Source organism: Kogia breviceps, chromosome 8 (assembly GCF_026419965.1).
Source record: "Kogia breviceps isolate mKogBre1 chromosome 8, mKogBre1 haplotype 1, whole genome shotgun sequence".
Classification (NCBI taxonomy): Eukaryota; Metazoa; Chordata; class Mammalia; order Artiodactyla; family Physeteridae; genus Kogia; species Kogia breviceps.
Window position 1 is genome coordinate 113,371,608 of NC_081317.1, and position 24,001 is coordinate 113,395,608.

The 24,001-nt window shown below is 37.7% G+C and overlaps 1 protein-coding gene across 3 annotated transcripts in view; it reads right to left on the reverse strand.

The window, feature by feature from the left end:
- Nucleotides 1–24,001, reverse strand: part of GALNTL6 (polypeptide N-acetylgalactosaminyltransferase like 6) — a 1,725,164-nt gene that overhangs the window by 94,942 nt on the left and 1,606,221 nt on the right. For all 3 annotated transcript variants that reach the window (XM_067040058.1, XM_067040059.1, XM_059071079.2), the window contains exon 7: nucleotides 15,786–15,903. In XM_067040058.1, coding sequence (XP_066896159.1) covers nucleotides 15,786–15,903 — 118 coding nt within the window. The remainder of the gene's footprint in view (nucleotides 1–15,785; nucleotides 15,904–24,001) is intronic.

Sequence of the window (24,001 nt, forward strand, 5' to 3'; positions counted from 1 at the left end):
GCTTCACCACCTGCTAAAAAGAAAGGAAAGTTCTTAGAAAACTCTTTAAAATTGGCTTTCTGTAGTGGAACAACTTCTTTCCTTTAGGGAAATACCCAAACATGTGCTTCTCCTTTACCCCTGAGTCAGTCAGGCTGGCAAGCATCCTACCTTCCAAGTGGCGGTGTGGGAACCAGACTCAGGTCACGCTAACTGAAATCCTTCCTTGGGAGTTCGTGAAATTGGAATTACCTCCCTGGTGGCGAAGCAGAGAATGCAAAAGGCTGAGAGCTTCTAGTGGCCATCCCTGAGGGGTGGAAGGCCATTCTTCAGAGAGGGGCAGAGGCCAGGTGCTCAGAGAAAGGGTCCTGGCAGCCTCCCAGAGGCTCACTCATTTCCTTGACTTTTTCACAGTTTGTTTACTTGAGTGTCCTGTCCAATTTCCCCTTTCCTCTGAGTTAGTCGGAATTGGGTTTCTGTCTTCTAGTAAACCAAAGAATCCACATTAAGAAAGCTCTATCTTGATGGATTTAGGGATTATCATACTAAGTGAAGTAAGTCAGACAAATATCATACGATATCATTCATATATGGAATCTAATTTAAAAAGATGATATAAATGAACTTATTGGGTTAGCCAAAGAGTTCCTTTGGGTCTTTTGTAAGATGTTATGGAAAAACCCAAACGAATTTTTTGGCCAACCCAATATTTACAAAACAGAAACAGACTCCCAGATTTTGAAAACAAACTTATGGTTACCAAAGGGGAAACATGGGGGGTGGAGCGAGACAAATTAGGAGCTTGGGATTAACAGATACACACTACTATATATAAAATAGATAATCAACAAGGACCTACTGTATAGCACAGAGAGCTCTACTCAGTACTCTGTAATAACCTATATGGGAAAAGAATCTGAAAAAGTGAATATATGTACATGTATAACTGAATCACTTTGCTGTACACCTGAAACTAACACAACATTATAAATAAACTAGACTCCAATAAAACTAAAAAAAAAAAGCCCTCTGAGCAGCCAGGGTTTGAGTGTCTGGGGTGTCAATCACATCATTCAAAAGCTACTCAGATGAAGACCGTTACGTCGGAAACTTTGGAAAAGCAAACGGTTTTCTAAGCTTCAGTTGATAAGTGTTGAAATTTGAGGGGAAACATTCAAAATGAAAAAATGTCATCAGAATAAAAAATGTGAGCACTCTTAAAGGTTCATAATGGCATTTACGTGATATTTTTTATCTTGAGAAGTTGACATGCTTTCATGATTCAGTACAGAGCAAAGAACATTTGGTAGTAGGTCTTGAACTGGGCAGGTTCCTACCTTTTCCTGAGTCTCACTTTCATCTTCTGTAAAGTTGGGCTAACGTGTCTGCTTCAGGAGATGATTGTAAGGACTCGATTGAATAATCACATAGCACCCTTGGCACATAATAGGTGCTCAAGAATAGTGGTCATGTGTTAATATTACCCTACGGGACCAGCTTTATTCTTCTGGTATGTGTGGGCTCCAGGGGATGGTTGTCACGTATCCACATGTTGACCTGTGTGTGGGGGGGTCAGGCTTATGGCGACGTGCAAGTCTGAGTGTGTGGCGATGAGGTAGGGATTGCATTCTCAACTGTCCTCTCACAGTTTAAAGAGAGGGAGGGAGTTGTGGGGTCAGCTTACAGGGTCCTGGTGTGTTGTAGGTTGCTGACCTTGATGTAAAGTATTAAAATCAAATCCTTATACCTCTAAAGTTGATGCATGCATATACCCCCATGCTCTGTACTGTACTGTCATTGGGATTTGGGTGACAGGCTTGAGAATTGTATGGAGAGCTTTTTAGGTAACTTTCTAAACATGTATCTCTTGAGCTTTTGCAGGGGTGTAAACTGACTTGCATTAGAGTCATTAGATTGTATTTCATTTTTCTTGTTAGGGAAAATGGCAACCAGAAAAATATAAAAATTGTTTAAAATTTCGATGTTAGAAAAAGATTTCAATAGGAAGTTAAATTGACCTGAACACAGGTACCGAATGCTGTGTAAATTGTTATATCCCACTCTCTTTACAGCTATCTATAAAAGCTAAAATAAAATTAAATAGGGAATTAGGAAAATGCCATCAGACATAAAGGAAGTAACAACTGGAAGGAATTTAGACTTGCCAGGCTTCTATCCAATGGACATAAAATTTAACTTGAAAATGCTCTGTTTCACCTGAGGTACCTCTTGCTGGATAATTCAAATGGATCTCAGACTGGCTTGTGAGACATTTAGCAGCTGTTTCTGTTTATCTTTGAGTTTCTGAATGAGTTTAGAGTCATTTTAATATTTTCTTTGGAAGATCAATTCTGGGCATGTTGCACTAGAATAATTATTTTTATATCACCTAGGCTAAATATTGTAGGGGAAGAAACCCCATAGGAACAACTCCAGATATTTTCTTGTGTATGTGAAGGTATACGGTGTGCCATAAAAAGGCTTCTGTCACGTTTTAGACACAAAATGCAACTACACTTCGAGATATTTGCAGGCTCAGAAGTAAGGAGAGGTTTTTTTTTTTTTTTAAATATAGCTTCTCATAAAAGCAATAAGAAGGTATAAAAAGTATTTTATTTTATTTATTTATTTTTTTGCTATACACGGGCCTCTCACCGCTGTGGCCTCTCCCGTTGCAGAGCACAGGCTCCGGAAGTGCAGGCTCAGCAGCCATGGCTACGGGCCCAGCCGCTCGGCGGCATGTGGGATCTTCCCGGACTGGGGCACGAACCCGCGTCCCCTGCATCGGCAGGTGGACTCTCAACCACTGTGCCACCAGGAAAGCCCTATATAAAGTGTTTTAGAATCATCCTTGGTGTAAAAAGGATTTCTAATGAGTACATTTGATAAGACTGAATTTATTTCTACCAAAACCGTTTGTACAAAGCATTGTCACTAGAGGTTATATAGAGGTGGCTTAAGTGGGAAAGAGTACTCTTTCAAAATGATACTGAGTTGTACCCTTCTAAGGAGACAAGGAAACTATTTCAGGAGTATAAATTAAACACCCTAGGAGGTTTTTGTATTTTCAGACAACTGCGGAGAAGTGGAAAATGCTTACTAATTAGAACTGTAGGTTCTCTGCCAATGTGCTGGAGGCTTGTCTTGGGAACCAAGAGTATGGAAATTAACAACAGTGAGGGCAGGAGGACCGAGGGACCGGCTTGGGATCAGGGCCCCAGGGAACAACCTCTTTTCTTTGGGACACTAGTGTGTCATTATTTTGTGGTTTCTCCTGCCAATCTGTGGGTCCTGTAACACATGGAACATTTGCTCTGGTGATGGCTGGATCAGAGACACTCAAGGCTGGAGGAGTAGTGACCAGTAAACACTGTAGCCCATTCGCCACCTTCTAGTTTGGGTACAGATGCAGATATTTTAAAAACATGATGCCAGATCTAACCATCTCTTCTCTGAGGCTCCTACTTTGTAATATTGGCTGCTGGACTCCTTTTAGCACTTAGCAACATCTGAAATTATCTTGTTTATTTATTCACTTATTTATTTATGATCTGTCTCTCCTCAGACTAAATTCCACGAGATAGAGAACTTGTCATTTCTGTTGACAATTATATTCTCAGTGTCTGGCAGACAGTAGGCTCTCAGTAAATATCTCCTGGATATGTGAGTACATCTGTGACAATTGTCAGCATATGAAATTAATATTGTCATTTTATCTTATAAGTGCTTACATTTGTACTATGAGACATGTTATAGATATAAATTATTAAATATATATAACAAAATTTATCTTCTCTCCATATTTATTTTTGCATATGTATTTGTACCTAGCCTTTTTTGTCACTTAATAATGATAGGTTTGGATATTATTCCATATTAGTAAAAATACACCTGTTGCATTCTTTTTAAAGGCCATACTGTAGTTCATAGTGATTAATTTAATTAGTCCCCTAGGATGGATATTAATGTTTTTTCATTTTTCATCAATAAAAACAATATTGAGATAAATATCCGTGTACCTGTGTCTTTTCACACATGGGATTCATCCTTATTATTTTTTCTCTAGATAAGTAGTTGTTCCACACTATTTACTGAGGAATCCACTCTCTTCCTCTTGATTTGAAATGTTTATCTTATGCTAAATTCCCATATTATCTGGGTCTATTTAAATTCTGTGCCATAGGTATCTCTGTCTAATTTCTGTATTTGATTGACTAAGTTAGCCCCCTATCATTTTTTCCCCTGAAATTTTCTTGTTATTTGTTTTCCCATATGAACTAGAAGCAGTTTATCTAGCTGTCCCCGTTTAACCTCCCCCATCCAAAAAAACTTCATGTTATCATTTTTACTGGGATGGCATTAAATACAGCAGTATGCTTACGGAGGACTATCTTCATTATGAATTTTCATTTATTCATTTATTTTGTGTGTCCCTCAGTAGCATTGTAACATGTCTTCATGGAGGTCTAGGACATTTAAGTTTATTCCAAGTTGGTTTTTCCTTACTGTGGTAAATGGTGTCTTCCTTTGGGTGGTTGTTTTCATACATAAAGGCTACTGTTTTCTGTATATTTACACACACACACACATTATATCCAAGAAACTTACTGAATTTCTGATTTATAGTAGTTTTTCAGTTGGTTCAACTTGAATTGTACAGGTAGATATATGGTAATATTATTTGCAATTAATGAAAAATTTCTGTCCTCCTTTCCAATTTTTATATCTCTTATATTATCTTGTCTAATTGAATTGCCTACTATCATCAGGATAATCCTAAATGATATTAAATAAATTAATGGGAAAATTCCTAGAGCTTCACTTATTTTGGTGGATTAGCCTTTGAATAGTTATTCTGTTGTGTAATCTTTAATTATTTTATAATATTTAATTATTAATTATTTAAATTAATCTTTAATAATAATAATAATTATTATTATTTTTTTGCGGTACGCGGGTCTCTCACTGTTGCGGCCCCTCCCGTTGCGGAGCACAGGCTCCGGACGCGCAGGCTCAGTGGCCACGGCTCACGGGCCCAGCCGCTCCGCGGCACGTGGGATCTTCCCGGACCGGGGCACGAACCCGTGTCCCCTGCATCGGCAGGCGGACTCTCAACCACTGCGCCACCAGGGAAGCCCAATTATTATTTTTAATGCTAGTATTTACAAGTAAAATATGTCTGTACTTTTCTATTTATTTGTACTATCTTGGTCAGATTTTGTTATCAATATTATGCCAGTTATCAAATCAACTTGAAATGTTTCTTTCCTTTCTGTTGTTAGAGAACAGTTTTTGATAAACATCGTAGCAAATGTTCCTTAAAGGTTTGGAAGAAACTAATGAGGTTTGGTGCTTTATTTTTCAGAGGGGATAGCTTTTTGACAATTGTCTCTATTTCTTCTGTGGTCATTAGACAGCATGATGAGCAGAATTCTGAGATGGCCCCCCAAATTCCCACCCCCTGGTACACAAGTCCTTGTATTATCTCTGCCTTTTGAGTGTAGGAAGGTGTGTGATTGTGGTGGATTTCACACCTGTGATTTAGGGGAAGGTGACCTTATGACAAAGGTGAAGGGGTTTTGCAGATATAATTATGGTCCCAATTTAGTTGACTTTGAATTAATAAGAAGGGAGGTTATCCTGGGAGGGTCCGACCTAACCAGTGAGTCCAGAAAGGGGACTCTGCTTTTCCTGAAGACAGAAGTGTAGGGGTGTGAAGTCTGAGGAGATTCTCGCCTTGGAGAAGAAAGCTGCCTTGTTGCAAGAGGGCCGGGGTGGGGACCACGGGGCAAGGGCCCGAGCTGGGCTTCTGGTTACTGAAAGTCATGTCCAGACAACAGCCAGCAAGACAGTAGGGGCTCGGTCCCCGAACCACAGAGAGATGGGTTCTGCTTACAACCTGAGGGGGCTCGGAATCAGATCCTTCCCTGGCTGAGCCTCCAGGTAAGGATGGAGCTGGTCAAAAATTTGATTTCAGCCTTGTGAGATCTTAGCGGAGGCCCTGCAGAAAGATGCTGGATTGCAATCCAGAGGCTGTGGGAGAATTATGGGTGGTTTTAAGCCACTAAGTTTGTGGTAATTTGTTATGTAGTGGTAGAAAACGAGTATAGTTGGTTCAGATTTTTTTTGTTTTGGAGGTCAGTTTTGTCATTTATATTTTGTTAAAAATCATCCATTTTCCCTATAATCTTAACTGTATTTGCATAGAATTGAGCAATCTCTTATGATCATTTAAATTTGGAAAATTCCTCTTTTTTCCCCATTTTTATACATCTTATTTTATTGAAGTATAGTCAATTTACAATGTTGTGTTAGTTTTAGGTTTATAGCACAGTGATTGCTATACATATATGTGTATCTATTCTTTTTCAGATTCTTTTCCCTTATAGGTTATTGCAAAATATTGAATGTAGTTCCCTGTGCTATACAGTAGGTCCTTGTTTTTAAATCTATTTTATGCATAGTAGTGTGTAACTGTTAATCCCAAACTCCTAATTTATGTCTCCCTCACTTTCCCCTTTGGTAACCATACATTTGTTTTCTATGTCTGTGGCTCTATTTCTGTTTTATAAATAAGGTCATTTGTATTTTTTAGATTCCACATATAAGTGATATCATATGATATTTCCCTTTCACTGTCTGACTTACTTCACTTAGTATGATAATCTCTAGGTCCATTCAAGTTGCTACAAAAGACATTATTTCATTCTTTTTTATGGCTGAGTAGTATTCCATTGTGTGTGTGTGTGTGTGTGTGTGTGTGTGTGTGTGTACACATATATAAACACCACATCTTCTTTATCCATTCATCTGTTGATGGACATTTAGGTTGCTTCTGAGTTTGTGTATTCTTCTTCTAATAAATTAACCATTTTCTAATTAATCTGTCTCCATACCTAGCTATATCTTATTAATGATTTATCTTTGGCTCTAAAGAACTAGCACTTGCACTACTAGTTGTAGGTTTTCTAAATCATTAAGTTTTCAAATGCTTATTAATATTTCCTTAGCTTTAATTTATTTTTTATTTGCAAACTGGATATGGATGTTTAGTTTATTTTTATTCTTTTTTATGTCGATGTAAGAATTTAAGGATCTACCTTTTCTTCTGAACACTGCTTCAGCTGTATCTTTTAGGTTTTGAAATATGTTATTTTAATTTAACTTTTTCCCTTGGGAATGCTACTATCAGCTCCTTTATCCTCCAGGTCATTCTACTCTACTACTTTTTAACTTTGCTCATTTTAATTTCCTTTTTTTCCTTTTTCTCAGTCTCATCCTTTGTGTCCCTATATATTTTCAGAATATTCCTTCTCTTTTGTGTTGCTTTCAATGTGACCTTCATTTGGGTTTTTGTCTTCTTTTTCATTTTATCCTGACTGCTGCTATTTATTTTCTATCTCCTTCTCTTGTCTTTTAACATTTTTCCTAATCTCAGAAAGTTCAGCATTTCATACTGTTTTACAGAGTCAATGACTTCATTAACCTTTTAAAAGAATTTATAAAAAGGTATAGCAGCATGATTCTGGTGACCATTCCTGATCCTTTCTTCCTTTTTTCTTGTAATATTTTAATATGCTATTTCCTTTAAAAAGTTATGATTATTTATCTTTGAGTAGGGTGCATTCTTCTTACCAAGTACAGTAGGCATTCAGTTTATGACACACAATTTAGTGCGTGAGTGAATTCTTTTAGCCGTTATTTGTCTGCATCCAACAGGAATTGGCTGCTGTAGGGCTGCTTGTGAGCTTGAGTATCTTTCCTCCATCCTGCCTCATTAATAGCCTGCTTCCTGCAAATGTGGCTGGTCTGTATAAACCTCCTCAGACCTGTCCCCAGCCTTCCATGGATGCTCCTCTTTGGTGCCAGACTCGATCCAGAGAAGCTCTGGCCACCAGCAATCACACCTGTTGCTACTGTTTCAAAAAAGTGATTGTTGATTTTTTTCCCTTAGGAGGTGCTAATTACTTTGGGGAAGTAAGATCTGCTGACTTCAAATGAGATTTGTAGCTGGGGTCATTCCATCTTCCAGTGCCCCTGTTTTACCACCACTGAATTGATCTTACCGCATATGATAACGTTCCTTATACATTGTGGTTGGGGGTAAGATATCTGAGGATTTTGTCAAAGGTAAAGTTAGGCTTTTTTTGTTTCTGCTTCATATTGTCCTTTGCTGTTTTGAGTGATCTCGAAGAACTGACCTTTCTTTTTCAGTTTAAAAGTGTGAATTACAATTGAATCACATTCAATTGTTGAACTATAAATACACTCGAAAATTTTTTGATGGCTTCATTCTATGTAGGGAAACTTTAAATTTAACTAATTTAGTGGGGTTATTTTGATTTTCTAAGTACAAATAAATGAAATCCATGTTTGTTCTTGAGAAGCTCTGTAATGAGGTTAAGCTCCAGACTATACGGTTTCCTGAGCTATAACAATTGTAAATTGATGGCTGTTATCTTGTTGGATTGAATAAAGAGCTGAGTGTTCTATACTCAACAATTAGTCCCTACCATGTATATGCAATCCTTATTGAATAACCATTGCATTTTGAAGACAGTAAAAAATTAAATTTTACATTAAATAATAACAAGAGTTGTCAGCTCTCATATTTAATAAAAATTCCCGTTGGGAAGAGCCTGCATTTCTTTTTAAAAGTGGTTTCAGAGAATGACAGTAGCCACTTTTGTATCAGGGCATAAAGTCTTTTACTTTTTCCAGCTAAGAGAAATTAGCCTAATGGTTTTGAGGGTGAAGTCCAATTGTGCTCCTTGCTTTGGTATTAACTAGGTAATGGCCTGCCTTTGCAATTATGAAATAGAAATTATAGTTTAACCTTGCATTAGTGTTGAATGGAATAAGAAATTTAATTCCGTGACCTTTAGATGCTAAGTCATTACTTTTCCTTGTTAAAGGACCAAATAATAGTTATTACCACCATAGGAAGACTAGAATGTCCAGGACTTTGGGACACATGGAGCTCCATGTAAAGATTTAAAAAGTCATAAAGGGGTGCAAAATAAACGGATGCTGTCTAGTAAAATCTCAGGTATGTTTTAGTCTCTTTGAGCTGAAATGTTTATTTGTATGTGGCAGGATTAAAACTTAAGTATTCCCTTTGTTATGTTCAATGTGTTTTCCATCTTTTATTTTTCCTTGGGGAGCATTTTCTTCCCTACCCCCAGCCACGTAGATGCCAAGATTCAAGGAAACCCCAGAGGCTTCTTTTAGGACTGATTTTTTTTTTTTTTTTCAGTTTAGAGAGACTACACAAGATTGGGCTTGAGGGAAGGAAACAGAAGTGACCGCTAACAAACAGGAGAGGGAACTGGTCCGTAGGACCAGCGCACAAGAGTGGAAGAGACAAGAGAAAGGGCACCAAGGCTGCCCCCCCCTGCCCTGACTCATGACTATAAGACCCTGACCACTTGGCAACCTGGGTACCTGTGAGTCCCCTGGACAGAGGGCAGGGGACTGGGGTACCTGGGCAGGGATGAGGACCAGAGCAGAGAGCCTCGCCCCAGACCTGACCCCAGTAAGCCAGGTGATTTGCCCCTGTGCAAAGGAAGCAATGCAGCTGCCTCTGCTACACTAGCTTTTCCTGTCACTTATGAGACTGGGAGTTTTTGACAGCAAGTTCTGAATCTCTGTTCAATTTACTGTGTGAAACACCCCTCTCTATTCTCTCTGTAAACGTATTGAATGACATTCATATTAGGGTAGACCTATGCCGAATACAGGCTACATCGAATACACCTGGGACTTCTGCCTCGCAATTGTTAAGTTACATGTGTATCTCAGAGGCAGTGCATTTCTTCCCAAAGGGGATTGTGCTAGTTTTAAAAAATTGTAATTATGTAATTTAATGAAATATCACTTGAATTGGTGAAATACTGTTATGAAAAGCATTGTTGTTCGTGTCAAAACTAATTTGAGAAGTTTGAAAGATGGAGTTGTTTAAAAATTGCTGTCAAATGAGATGTGAGCAAAGTAATACCAAAGGATTGGGTAAAACCATAAAAAAATCGGAAGGATTCTATGACTGCATGAAGAGAGCTTCCAAGGGTCTTTAGGTTCTCATTCCAATTTAAAGGAGCCCAAGCTGGGACTCATGATGAAAACAATGTGGATTTGGTCCATGCATCTCTAGTTTATCCCAATCCGAGGACCCAAATGCAGAAGGAACAGCTTTGGCCTCTCTTGCATTAGAAGATTGGTGAATAAATGTCCATTTGTATGTTTTGCTTTAGAGGAGATTCTTACCGTAGGTTTTTTCCGTGTGCTTTTCTGCCTTAATTGATGTTTATGTTTAATGGGTGAAATAGTCATCTCAATTGTACTTGATCTGAAGAAGGCGTCTATTGGGCTTCCTTTGCATTTTTCTGCGGAGTCTAGCTTGCATAGTACACGGACTCATGGTGAAGGTTCCTGATTAATATTTTAGAGGGAATGACTAAAATCGTCAGGAAAAATTTCATCAAAGTCTGGTTAGTTAAAATCTCTGCAATAAATAGGGACAGTGATGGATGTTTGTATTTCCCTCTTTTCTGGGAAGGAAAGGAAAACACTACTTAAGTTGGTTTTGCAGTGTAGCTGGAGACGGTTAGCTGAGGCAGATGGCTGGGAGAAAGTTCCCTGGTTTATGATTCATATGCTACTCTGATTCATAATTTGCGGGGTCCTTAGGAGCCGCTGTGAACTTTTAGGAGGGGAAAATAAAGCGACTCAGGGAATAAATGAATGAAAAAATGGACGTCAGTTGAAAGAGGAGAGGGAGGGAGGCTGGAGAAGAGCCTCCTGGATATACTCCTAAACTATTACTGTGAATATGGAAATAAAATATGTTCCAAACAGTACTGAGAAATTGGGATGAATTACTTCTCCAGGCGGCTACTGGAGAGAATCTTTCTCACATTTATCTTGGAACCTCAAGAGCTTAGCCCAGACTTGGCACATTGTAATTGATAAATAAATGCCGGTGGAAGGAGTTAGTGACTGGTAAGGGCTGAAAGATTGTGAGAGGTAAGTTAAAATTTCCTTACGTGTCTGAATCTTAAGCTTAACACGTGGGAAGGGTGAGAGCACATGACAAAGGTGGTTTGCACAGGGTGTTTCAATCCATTACGAGTGATTTCAGATAGGCTGTGGGGCTTCCAGATTTATTAGACTCGCCCTAGGACATACGGTGCTGAGATTCACGTCACCTGGGGTGCTGAAGGTTTCTGCACAGCTGAGGCTGGAGGTCACAAGCTCTCCCCAGACGAAAGATGGCCCGAGAAATATTGGACCAAGGCGGGACCGTGTTGTTACGCTTCTGGGCGTGGAAAAGGACAAACCAAATTTAATGCTCTTCTATGTAGATTTAAGTTTTAGGTCTCCTGCCAGAGGATTTTTTTGTGGAATAGAGTCCCTGGCCTTCATTCTAAACCATGTGGGTGACTAATTAGTGTTTATTGCTCCCTTTTATTTTCTGGGAAGAGTTTTCTTCTGAAAATGCTAACATTTGGACTTTGATCTTTGGGGAATGGGTATAAAAAGGCACTCCGGACGATCAGAGACCCATAACGGTGGTAACACTGTTTCAGGAGCTTAGGTGGCACACACCATTCAAAGGAGGGTTGTCTCTTTCATGCAACACTCTGCAGTCTGTCTTGGTTTCCTCTCTGTTTCCAGATGCAGCTCCAAGTGGAGTACCTGGAACATTGCCTGGTGTAAGTTAGATGCTCAGTAAAACTTGTTGAGTGACTGGCTAAACGGTGCTTTCTCCTTCCCGGCAGCTGGCTAACCTGGCAACGTTTGAGAGGCAGCTGGATAATTCTGGGCCACGTGAGAATTCAGATTCGTATTAAAAGAGATTGAAGAGTGGGCGCAGTGCAGAGAGATCATCTCTCTAGAGAGCCCTTTTCCTTGACGGACTCCTGCAAATTACAGCTGTGTCGGTTTCTATGGGATGACATGAAATCCACTCACCTAGTCCGATGTTAGAAAACGAAAGGAAAGATATTTACAGAGACAGGAAATTGAGGAGCCCTCTTCCCCAAATCCCCTCTGACCAAAAACTCAGCCCTTGATATAAAGCAGAGTTTTCTGGAAATATTTTCATTCAGCCATGGAATCTTGTCATAAACATCAGTGAAATGATTCTTTGGTTGAAATGCAAACAGCAAGCAAAGATGCCTGATAAGAACCACAGACAGAAATCTTTTGAATTAGAGCTTCTAAGTTTCAGACTTGAAACAATTTCTATATTATGGTGTGAAATAGACTAGTAAATTCTCAGTTATCCGTACAGACTCCCAAACCGGAAGGGCTGACCAGTGTATATCTGACAGTGCTTTACAGTGTAAAATTAATCGCAGTTTATGGACTGTGTCCCAAAATGCAGATGTTCCATCTTTCTTTGACTTTTTAATACCATTGAACACAGCTATTTGTGGACAGTTCTTTGCATTTCTCTCGCGTGGGGAAAGTTCTTCATCTTCCACGCAAATTCTACCAAATCCTGCTTGAGGGGGTCCCCCTCGTGTTACAAATCCTAAAAGGGAGGGACAGGAACCCCAAGGTCAGCACACAATAGCAGGAAGAACGGAGAGATGTGTCTGAAGTGGGACCCTGTAAGATATAGCTGTTGCCAAAGGATCTGTCATTTCAATCAATCAACCTGGGGCAATTCAGTCCTGAACCTCTAGCTCTGTTGCCATGGATTCTAGACAAAGACGACAGGGCTGCATTCCAATTATATCCTTCGGAATGACAGATAACCGAGAAAGAGAAAATGGGGTAATAAAATCTCAGGTCACCCCGAAGAGAAGCGATAGATACAGGTGACAGAGAAATGAGAGGTTCAAGTTTATATTTGTGATTTAGAATGCAAATGTCCATTCTGCAAACACTCCAGACTTCCCACAGTACTTTTATCCACACCCAGTTTATTATTCTAAGCCAGGTATCACCTGCTTACTACAGATTTTCTTTTTCTGTTTTTTCTTATTAAACAATTTTTAAGAAAAATTGAAGTATAGTTGATTTACAGTGTTTTAGGTGATTCAGTTATATATATATATATATTCAGATTCTTTTCTAATATAGATTATTACAAGAAGTTGAATATAGTTCCCTGTGCTATACAGTAGGTCCTTGTTGTTTATCTATTTTATATATAGTAGTGTGTGTGTATGTTAATCCCAAATTCCGAATTTATCCCCCCCCCCCCCGCTTACCCGTTTGGTAGTTTCTTTTCTATGTCTGTGAGTCTATTTCTGTTTCATAAATAAATTCATTTGTGTCATATTTTAGATTCCACATATAAGTGATATCCTATGATATTTGCCTTTCTCTTTCTGTCTAACTTCACTTAGTATGATGATCTCTACATCCATCCATGTTGCTGCAAATAGCATCATTTCATTCTTTTTTATGGCTGAGTAATATTCCATTGTGTATATATATATATATATATATATATATATATATATATATATATATATATATATATATATACCACATCTTCTTTATCCATTCATCTGCTGATAGACATTTAGGTTATCTCCATGTCTTGGCTATTGTTAATAGTGCTGCTATGAATATAGGTGTCCATGCATCTTTTCAAATTATAGTTTTGTCCAGATATATGCCCAGGAGGGGGATTGCTGGATCATATGGAAACTCTAATTTTAGTTTTTTAAGGAACCTCCATACTGTTCTCCATAGTGGCTGCATCAATTTACATTCCCGCCAACAGTGTAAGAGGGTTCCCTTTTCTCCACAGCCTCTCCAGCATTTATTATTTGTAGAATGCAGATATTCTTAATAGCATTTTAAAGTTAAAGAATTCGTGAATTAAGAGAATCTAACAAAAAAATATCTTGAACCATGAGAAGTAAAAAGCATTCTTTAACTTCTGATGATATTGCAAATAGAGCAATGCCTATTCTCCTTTATTGCTGGAGTCAAATGCAGTATTCTGTTTTTCCGGTGGAAGGTATTACTGTAAACTTGCACCCAACTTTGGGCCATATCTGGTAATCAGTAGTATTTTGCCAGGGTCAGTACAAAGTTTGCTGCTATGCTCTTAGGGTATAATGAAGGTACTCACCTCTGTTCAGTGAGAGGAACCATTAGGTAGAGATCAAAAGGTTAACCGTGAACTCTGGAATGGTGTTGGTAGGTATGCCTTGAGTGACAGACAATTTTAAATTTCTATATTCTCTGCAATTAAGTAGAAGTGGAGCATTTTAATCCCTAAGTGACACTGGGTAGTTTATTTAATCTTTAAAACTTAAAAAATTTAATCTAAAATTTTTAAAACTTTAAGTCTCAGTTTCTTCATCTATAAAATGGAATAATATCCACTTCTCTGAGTTGTGATTTTAAGTTACATAAAGTATATTAAGCACTTGGCCTAGCATCTGTACATCACATACCATTAAATAAATGGAGTAAATGTATGTATACATAGTTTAAGAAAAAAGTAACTTAGATGTGAAATTAGGTGTGTTTCAGTGATGGTTAAAAAAAAAAAGCACTAATTTAATAAATAGTATTTCAAGGCTTATTGCCAGCAGTGAGATGGAAAATTCTAGATGTCCTGAAGCCTGCAATCGTGTCTCTTGAGTTTCTCTTTGGAATATTTATTTTATGATGCTTTGGGGACAACATACCGTTTCTGTTAACACATAGAATGTAGTTGTTACAGTTAAATAAAATCCAGTTGTGTCAATTTCTTTTATGCATAAATTCAAAAAGTTTAGCTGGATTATTAAGTTTGACTTTTACTATATTCAGGATGCACTTTGTTTTCTTACCAAGAATTGGTTTGATTTTATAATAGAGGTAATTAGGAAAGCTGATTTATTTAGTGAGATTTCTGTATGATAAATCTTGCAAGAATCACTGTATCTTCGATACGAATAATGACAATGATAAAGCAAAAAAAAAACCTTTTGCACAGTTTATTTTGCTTTGGTTATCTGGTCTTCACATGCTGTGGTAAAGTTTTTCCATTTACAAACCTCGAAATTTGCTATTCTATCATATACTTGCATATATTCTATATGTATATATGTAACATATGAATGTATATATATGTAATAAAGTATAATTTTTGTGAGTACTTATGGTCAAAGCAAGTGGAAACCTGGGCAATTTCAGATAAAAATAAACAAAAAACTCACTTGTTTTGGAATTATATAAAGAATAGCTTTAATTTGTCATTCATATTGTATTTATTTAATTTTTGTTTTATTCTGGAGCATAGTGGATTAACGATGTTGTGTTAGTTTCAGGTGTACAGCAAAGTGATTCAGTTGGACATATGCGTGTATCTATTCTTTTTCAAATTCTTTTCCTATTTAGATTATTACAGAATTTAAAATTACTCTTCTGTTATTGAAGTTGTGGAATCGTGGTTACGAGCAAAAGGTGGAGTATTATTTCGAGAACAAACACAACGAGCAAAAGCTCCAGTAATTCCATTCCTTTCACTTTCACGCCTCTGTCTCTCTGTTCTAGGTGCCTGAGGAGGAATGAAGTACCAGCGGGGCAGTAGATGTGCTGGCACGCCACGGTTCCCCACTGCAAGTGGGATTTTGAATTCCTTCTCATCTGTGTTTCTTCTCTGGCATGACTACGTCACGGAAACATCAGAAGGAAGTAGCTTCTCTTGTCCAACAGCTGAGGTGGGAAAATGACATGTCTATTTTCGTTGTTAATTTGCAACATAGGAGGTCCCAGAATGAAATGATGCCGTTCTATTAGAATGGTCAAAATGATGCCAACCTCGTGTGAGAAGGGTGCTGACGGCTTACCTTGAAAGAGATTTCATATTGCTCTCCTCCCCAGATTTCCAAACCTGGGTCATAGCCCCCCAACTCCCAAAACCATTTGCGATCCACAGCAAAGAGACCTCCAGCCATAACGGGAGACCTGTGAAAGGAATAAAATCATCTTTAAAGGGCTATGAACATCAGGGACCATGGCATTTTGCTTGGGGAAAAAAAAAAAGCAAACTTGAAGTCTCGGTGTTCACTGCAGGGTGCTTTTCAGTTCGGGTTTTCTGTGAGTGGACATGAGTTCACACTAGGTCTCTGATCGCTCCTGGAACCCCCTTGAGCTTTGAACTTCACAGTTCAGGCTCTAAAGCCGCTAGTGCCCCGTGGAGCCACGCAATGGCCTCATACGTTTATCATCAGAGAGGAGTACATGACGACTAGTGTCTGATATATTGGGAAAATCCATCAGTTCTATGGCTTTTCCTCAAAGAGATCTTATGCTGTCAGACAGATGAAAGTATAGAAAACACGGCTGTAGACCATATCTTTGATTTAATCTCTCAGCAGGTACTCAGCAAGCACCTACTATTTCCAGGTCATGTCCATTTTACAGAGTACGAGATGGTCAGTTAGCATAAAATAACCAACCAGCTATTAACGTGCCAAAGTTGGAATGTAAACTAGGTCTTTTCGCTTTAATTATGTACTTTTGAAAGTCTATCTTCTAGGAGATATTCTTTTTGATCAAATTTTTAGGCTTTCTGCTGTCGCTAGGATGTATTGCAGTCATGTTGCTATGTAATGAGATAATTTATAATCATTGGACCCTGCCTTAAAATTTTGTTGCAGTTCAAAGGCAGCTTTTGTGTTTTCATGATTATTATCATTGTTATTATTACTTTGGCAGCACGGCATGCAGGGGTCTTACTTCTCTGAACCTGCTCCCCCTGCAGTGGAAGGGCAGAGTCTTAACCATTGGACCACCGGGGAAGCCCACTCTTGTGATTTTGAATGTTCACTATGTGTTGGGCTCTCGGCTGAGAGCCTTGTCCAGTTGCCTTGATTAATCCTCACAGCAGCCCTGGGTATATCCTCCCTGTGTGCTATTGGGAGAAACAGGCAGAAAAAGGTAGGGCCCAGCACCCAAGGGAGGCACCAGGATGCAGTGGTGCTGCGGCTGGACCAGGTCCCCTGATTTCGAAGCCTTTGAATTCTTTACTGCAACACCCTTTCTGTTTCAGTGTTTAGGAGGTGAAGAGAGACAACTACAGAAACATGGACATAAAACAATTAGAGAACACCTGATGCAGACCAAGCAAATCTGTAAAAGCACACTCGGTCAATATAGTTTTTGTGACAGTTTTGAAGAGTTTGAAACAAAGGATGTTTATACATAAGAGTACAAGGCACTAAATGTTGAAGACACACATTTAAAAAATATATCTAAATATATAAGACACACCAATTTACAGGCCAACTGAAGTTGTACTCTTGGTGACATTTTACGAGGTGCTTGAGGGACATAAACATGAATTGATTGTATTTCAGTGTGCGATCGATTTCAAAGATTTTGCACCTTAAGATGGTACTTGGCCTTATCACTGCAGTTTTAGATTTTTTTAAAAAATGTGTATACTCTATGTAGATGGAAAGATTACAAGGCAGGAATAGGGATTTATTTTTCCTTCTAGGAAAGTGAGCAGGATTCGAAAAATAACACAAAGAATCGCATGCGATTTTAAAATTTTGTTTGAAACAGAAGTCTTAAAACCAGAGGTACCGTACTTCAGCCCTCTCTCCAGCAGCATAATCTTTTCGGATTTTCCACGCACTGAATTTTAGAGGGTAATTACAGCTGGAGCTGGGACAGATTAGGACGGTACCGTGTGGTGGGGGCATTTCCCCAGTGAGCGCATTACCTCTGTGTCATCCTTGATTCCACAGGGCTTGGGCATAAGCATTCAGAAATAGGCGATCCTATTCGATCTGAACCACGAATAGAAAGATCTTAAGTCCTACCAGTATATACTCATTTGATTGTGTAAAGCATGAGACCAGAGTGCAACCGAATTTACACAGTGCAGAAGGGATCTCCCAGCTAGAATCATCGTAGATATAGAACCAGTATAAATATCAGGCAAGAGACAGTCCTAGATTGATTTTTTTTAATTGTAAATAATTTGTTGGAAACACAATATCTTGTTTTCTTAATGAGTTTATAAAAAACTAACCATGGAGTATATTTTGAGTTAATTTGAGGCATAATAAAACAAATTCAAACAGACCTCTTTACCTTCACTGGTGTTTTTGCCAAGCTCCAGATAAATTAGTGCTTCCTGTTTTGACTAGTGTGAATGGCTTGTAAGAAACAAACCTTTTATTTGTTCATGTGTTTACTTATATTTGTCCATTAATCTTTTGAACACCGTAAATGAGGTTGTTGACATACAATGAATTGCAAATATTTTAAGTGGACAATCTGATAGATTTTGACTTATGAATATCCCTGTGCAGCTATCACCACATTCAAGAGAAAGGAACACATCTATCACCCCCACGAAGTTTCCTCATTGTAATCTCTTCCTCCTGACCCTCTCCTCATTCCCTTCCGCTTGGACATCACTGATCTCTGTCACTACAGATTAGTTTGCATTGTCTAGAATTTTCTATAAATGGAATCATACAGTATATGTTCTTCTTTGGGAGGGTCTGGCTTCTTTCATTCAGCATCAGTATTCCCAGACTCACCCTTGTTGCAGCCTGTGTTAACAGTTTCTTCCTTTTTTATTGCTGAGTAGTATTCCATTTGCCTGGCTATACAACAGTTTGATTATCTATTCACCCACTGAGGAACATTAGGGTTGTTTCCAATTTGGGGTTATTACAAATAAAGCTGCTAGGAGTTTTGTGTACTATACTAATCTCTGTGTGGACACATGCTTTCATTTCTCTTGAGGAAATGCCTAGGAGAGGAATGACTAAATCATATGGTAGGTATGGGCTTAAACTTTTTTTTTTTTTTTTCTTTGTGGTACGCGGGCCTCTCACTGTTGTGGCCTCTTCCGTTGCGGAGCACAGGCTCCGGACGTGCAGGCTCAGCGGCCATGGCTCACGGGCCCAGCCGCTCCGCGGCATGTGGGATCTTCCCGGACCAGGGCACGAACCCGCGTCCCCTGCATCGGCAGGCGGATTCTCAACCACTGCGCCACCAGGGAAGCCCTGGGCTTAAACTTTTAAGGAACTGCAAAACTCTTTGCCAGAAAGGTTGTAACTTTATATTCCCGCCAGCAGTGTTTGAATTCCAACTGATACCCGTCCTCAAATACTCGATATGGGCAGTCTTTTGAAGTTTAGTCACTATGACAGGGGCATAGTGGTATTTATTGTGGTTTTATTTTGCATTTCCATAATGACTAATGATGTTGAGCATATTTATGTTATTTCTCTCTTTTTTCCTAGTCAGTCTGGCTAGAGGTTGATCAATATTATTGATCTGCTTAAGGAATTAGCTTTTGGTTTTATTGATTTTCTCTATTGTTTTTCAGTTTTATATTTCACTGATTTCTCCTTGGTCTTTATTAGTCTAATTATTCTACTTACTTTGTGTTTCATTTTCTCTTCTTTTTCTGGTTACTTAGGGTGGAAGCGATATTATTGATTTGAGACTTTTTTTTTCTAAAATAGCTATTTAGTACTATAAATCTCCCTTAAGTACTGCTTTAGCAGAATCCTGTGAAAAATATGTGGTGTTCTCATCTTCATTATGTTCAAAATACTCTCAATTTTCCCTTTTGTTTTCTTTTTGTGACCTATGGGTTATATAAAAATGTGTAACTTAATTTCCAACTATTTGGGATTTTTTGGAGATCTTTCTGTTATCAATTTTCACGTAATTCCATTGTGGTCAGAGAATACACTTGGTATGACTTGAATTCTTTTAAATTTATTGGGATTTTTTTAATGGCTCAGAATGTGGTCTATCAGGATGTATTCTGTTGCCATTGAGTAGAGCGGTCCATATATTTATTAGGTCAAGTTGGTTGACAGTGTTGTTCAAGTCTTCTATATTCTTATTGATTTTCTGTCTCCCCATTGTATCAATTACTGAGAGGGATATTGAAATCTATGAATATAATTCTGGATTTCTTTATTTCTTTTTGTTGTTCTATCAGTTTTTTGCTTCATGCATTTTGTAGCTCTGTAAATAAATGCATAAATGTTTATGAATTTTATGTGCTCTTGATGAATTGACCTCATTCTCATTACAAAATGACTTTTATCATCTCTGGTAATAGTCTTTGCTCAGACATTGATTTTTCTTGGATATTGACATAGCCGTTTCAGCTTTCTTTAGATTTGTACTATCTAAACACTACTATTTATACCTTTTATATCTTTTTACTTTACTTTTTAAACTATTTGTGTCTATATTTAAAGTGGTTTTCTTGTGGGCTGCTTATAATTTCATCTTGCTGTTAAAAATCTCTGCCTTTTCATTGGGTTGTTGAGATCACTGTTCTTTTTTTTTTTTTTTTAAATAGATCTATTGGAGTATAATTGCTTCACAATACTGTGTTAGTTTCTGTTGTGCAACAAAGTGAATCAGCCATATGCATACACATGTCCCCATATCCCCTCCCTTTTGAGCCTCTCTCCCACCCTCCCTATCCCACCCCTCTAGGTGGTCACAAAGCACCGAGTTGATCTCCCTGTGCTATGCGGCTGCTTCCCACTAGCCATCCATTTTACATTTGGTAGTGTATATATGTCGATGCTACTCTCACTTTGCCCCAGCTTCCCCCTCCCACCCTGTGTTGTTGAGATCACTTCCTTTTAATACTATTATTCATGTAATTAGGTTCAAATCTATAATCTGCTTTCTATTTGTCCCATCTATTGTTTCCTTTTCCTATCTTTTTGATTAATTGAATATTTTTCATGATTTCATTTAGTATCTTTTTTTTAACTTAATAAAACTCCTTGTTTTCCCTTTTTAGTGGTTGCTGTAGTGGTTTCTATTATACATCTTTATTTTTTATCAGTTTACCTTCCAGTGATATTTTATAAGAACCTTTTGATAAAATCCTTTGTTTCTATTTCCCCTATGTTTGTACCTTGTGGGCCATACATTTTACTTTTACATATGTTATCTCAGATCATATCATAATTATTTTTGATATTTACCATATTATTGATCATAATTATAATTATTTTTGTTTAGTACTCAATTATCTTTTAAAAAGATTTAAATAATAAAATTATATATATATATGAAATTATATTATTATGAACACCATTTCTGTTTTCTTCATTCTTTCATGTAGATTCAGATTTCTATCCTTCTGCCTAAAGTACTTTCTTCAACGTTTCTTGTAGTGAGAGTGTGTTGGTGATGAAGTCTTTCATTCTTTGCATGTCTACATTTTTTTTTTAACATCTTTATTGGAGTATAATTGCTTTATGATGGTGTGTTAGTTTCTGCTTTATAACAAAGTGAATCAGTTATACATATACATATGTTCTCATATCTCTTCCCTCTTGCGTCTCCCTCCCTCCCACCTCCCTATCCCACCCCTCTAGGTGGTCACAAAGCACAGAGCTGATCTCCCTGTGCTATGAGGCTGCTTCCCACTAGCTATATTTTTTACGTTTGGTAGTGTATATATGTCTATGCCACTCTCTCATTTTGTCCCAGCTTACCCTTCCCCCTCCCCATATCCTCAAGTCCATTCTCTAGTAGGTCTGTGTCTTTATTCCTGTCTTACCCCTAGGTTCTTCATGGTCTTTTTCTTTCTTAGATTCCACATATATGTGTTAGCATACGGTATTTATTTTTCTCTTTCTGATTTACTTCACTCTGTAGGACAGACTCTAGGTCCATCCACCTCACTACAAGTAACTCAATTTCGTTTCTTTTTATGGCTGAGTAATATTTCATTGTATATATGTGTCACATCTTCTTTATCCATTCATCCGGTGATGGACACTTAGGTTGCTTCCATCTCCTGGCTATTGTAAATAGAGCTGCAATGAACATTGTGGTACATGACTTTTTTGAATTATGGTTTTCTCAGGGTATATGCCCAGTAGTGGGATTGCTGGGTCATATGGTAGTTCTATTTGTAGTTTTTTAAGGAACCCCCATACTGTTCTCCATAGTGGCTGTATCAATTTACATTCCCACCAGCAGTGCAAGAGTGTTCCCTTTTCTCCACACCCTCTCCAGCATTGATTGTTTCTATATTTTTTGATGATGGCCATTCTGCCCAGTGTGAGATGCTATCTCATTGTAGTTTTGATTTGCATTTCTTTAATGATTAGACCTGTATGCAGAAAATTATAAGACACTGAAGAAAGAAATTAAAGATGATACAAATAGATGGAGAGATATACCATGTTCTTGGATTGGAAGAATCAACATTGTGAAAATGACTATACTACCCAAAGCAATCTACAGATTCAATGCAATGCCTATCAAACTACCACTGGCATTTTTCATAGAACTAGAACAAAAAATTTCACAATTTGTATGTAAACACAAAAGACCCCGAACAGCCAAAGCAATCTTGAGAATGAAAAAACGAAGCTGGAGGAATCAGGCTCCCTGATTTCAGACTATACTACAAAGCTACAGTAATCAAGAGAGTATGGTACTGGCACAAAACCAGAAATATAGATTAATGGAACAGGATAGAAAGCCCAGAGATAAACCCACACACATATGGTCACCTTATCTTTGATAAAGGAGGCAAGAATATACAGTGGAGAAAAGACAGCCTCTTCAATAAGTGGTGCTGGGAAAACTGGACAGGTACATGTAAAAGTATGAGATTAGAACACTCCCTAACACCATACACAAAAATAAGCTCAAGATGGACTAAAGACCTAAATGTAAGGTCAGAAATTATCAAACTGTTAGAGGAAAACATAGGCAGAACACTCTATGACATAAATCACAGCAAGATCCTTTTTGACCCAGCTCCTAGAGAAATAGAAATAAAAACAAAAATAAACAAATGGGACCTAATGAAACTTAAAAGCTTTTGCACAGCAAAGGAAACCATAAACAAGATGAAAAGACAACCCTCAGAATGGGAGGAAATATTTGCAAATGAAGTAACTGACAAAGGATTAATCTCCAAAATTTACAAGCAGCTCATGAAGCTCAATAACAGAAAAACAAACAACCCAATCCCAAAATGGGCAGAAGACCTAAATAGACATTTATCCAAAGAAGATATACAGATTGCCAACAAACACATGAAAGAATGCATGTATACATTTTAAGAAAGATATTCTTGTTGGCTAGAGAATACCAAGTTAACAGCTTTTTTCTTTTAATCCTCTAAAGATATTACTCACTGTCTTCTCACTGGTATTGTTTCTCATGAGAAATGTGTTATCTTTATCTCTGTTTTTCTGTATACAATGAGTCTTTTTTTCCCTCTGTCTGCTTTTAAGATCTCTATGTCATTGAATTTGAGCTATTTTATTATGATGTGACACATGATGTATAGTTTTCTTGGTACAGTTTCTTGTGCTTAATAAGACTTGAGTTTCTTGGATTTGTAGGCATAGTTTTCATGACATTTGGACAACTTTGGACCATTATTTCTTCCAATATTCTTTCTGTTCTTATCTTTCTTTTATATCCTACAGAGTATCCAGTTATACACTTTCTTCATTTTAAAAAATTCTCTTTTTTGGTTCATTTTGGAAAGTCTCTGTTGTTATATCTTCAAGTTCACTAATCTTTTTTTATTTTGTAAAGTCTTGTCTGTTGATAATCCCATCAACATCAAAGCATTTTTAATCTCACACATTTTTTTTCCACCTTTAGGATTTTAATTTTGGTCTTTTTATAGCACACCTATCTCTACTTAACTTTTTGAATTTATAGAATACTGTTATAATTGCCATCTAATTGTCCTTGTCTGTTAATTCTTAGTTCACAACTTCAATTTATTGAATTACCCATTCATTATGGGCCATGTATTGGTGCTTCTTTGCCTGCCTAATATATTTTTCATTGATATATAGAACTTTTGGGGAGCTGGATATTCTGAACATTTTTGAACTTTGTTCTAGGATGCAATTACGTTACTTGGAGGTAGTTTGACCCTTTTGGGTTTTGCTCTTAAGATTTATTAGGCAGTCTGGAGCAATGCTTAACCTACAAATTATTCACACCCTTAAGGCAGGACCCTTCTGTGTCCTCTACTCAACTTCCTGCCAGTCATCAGGTCATTCAG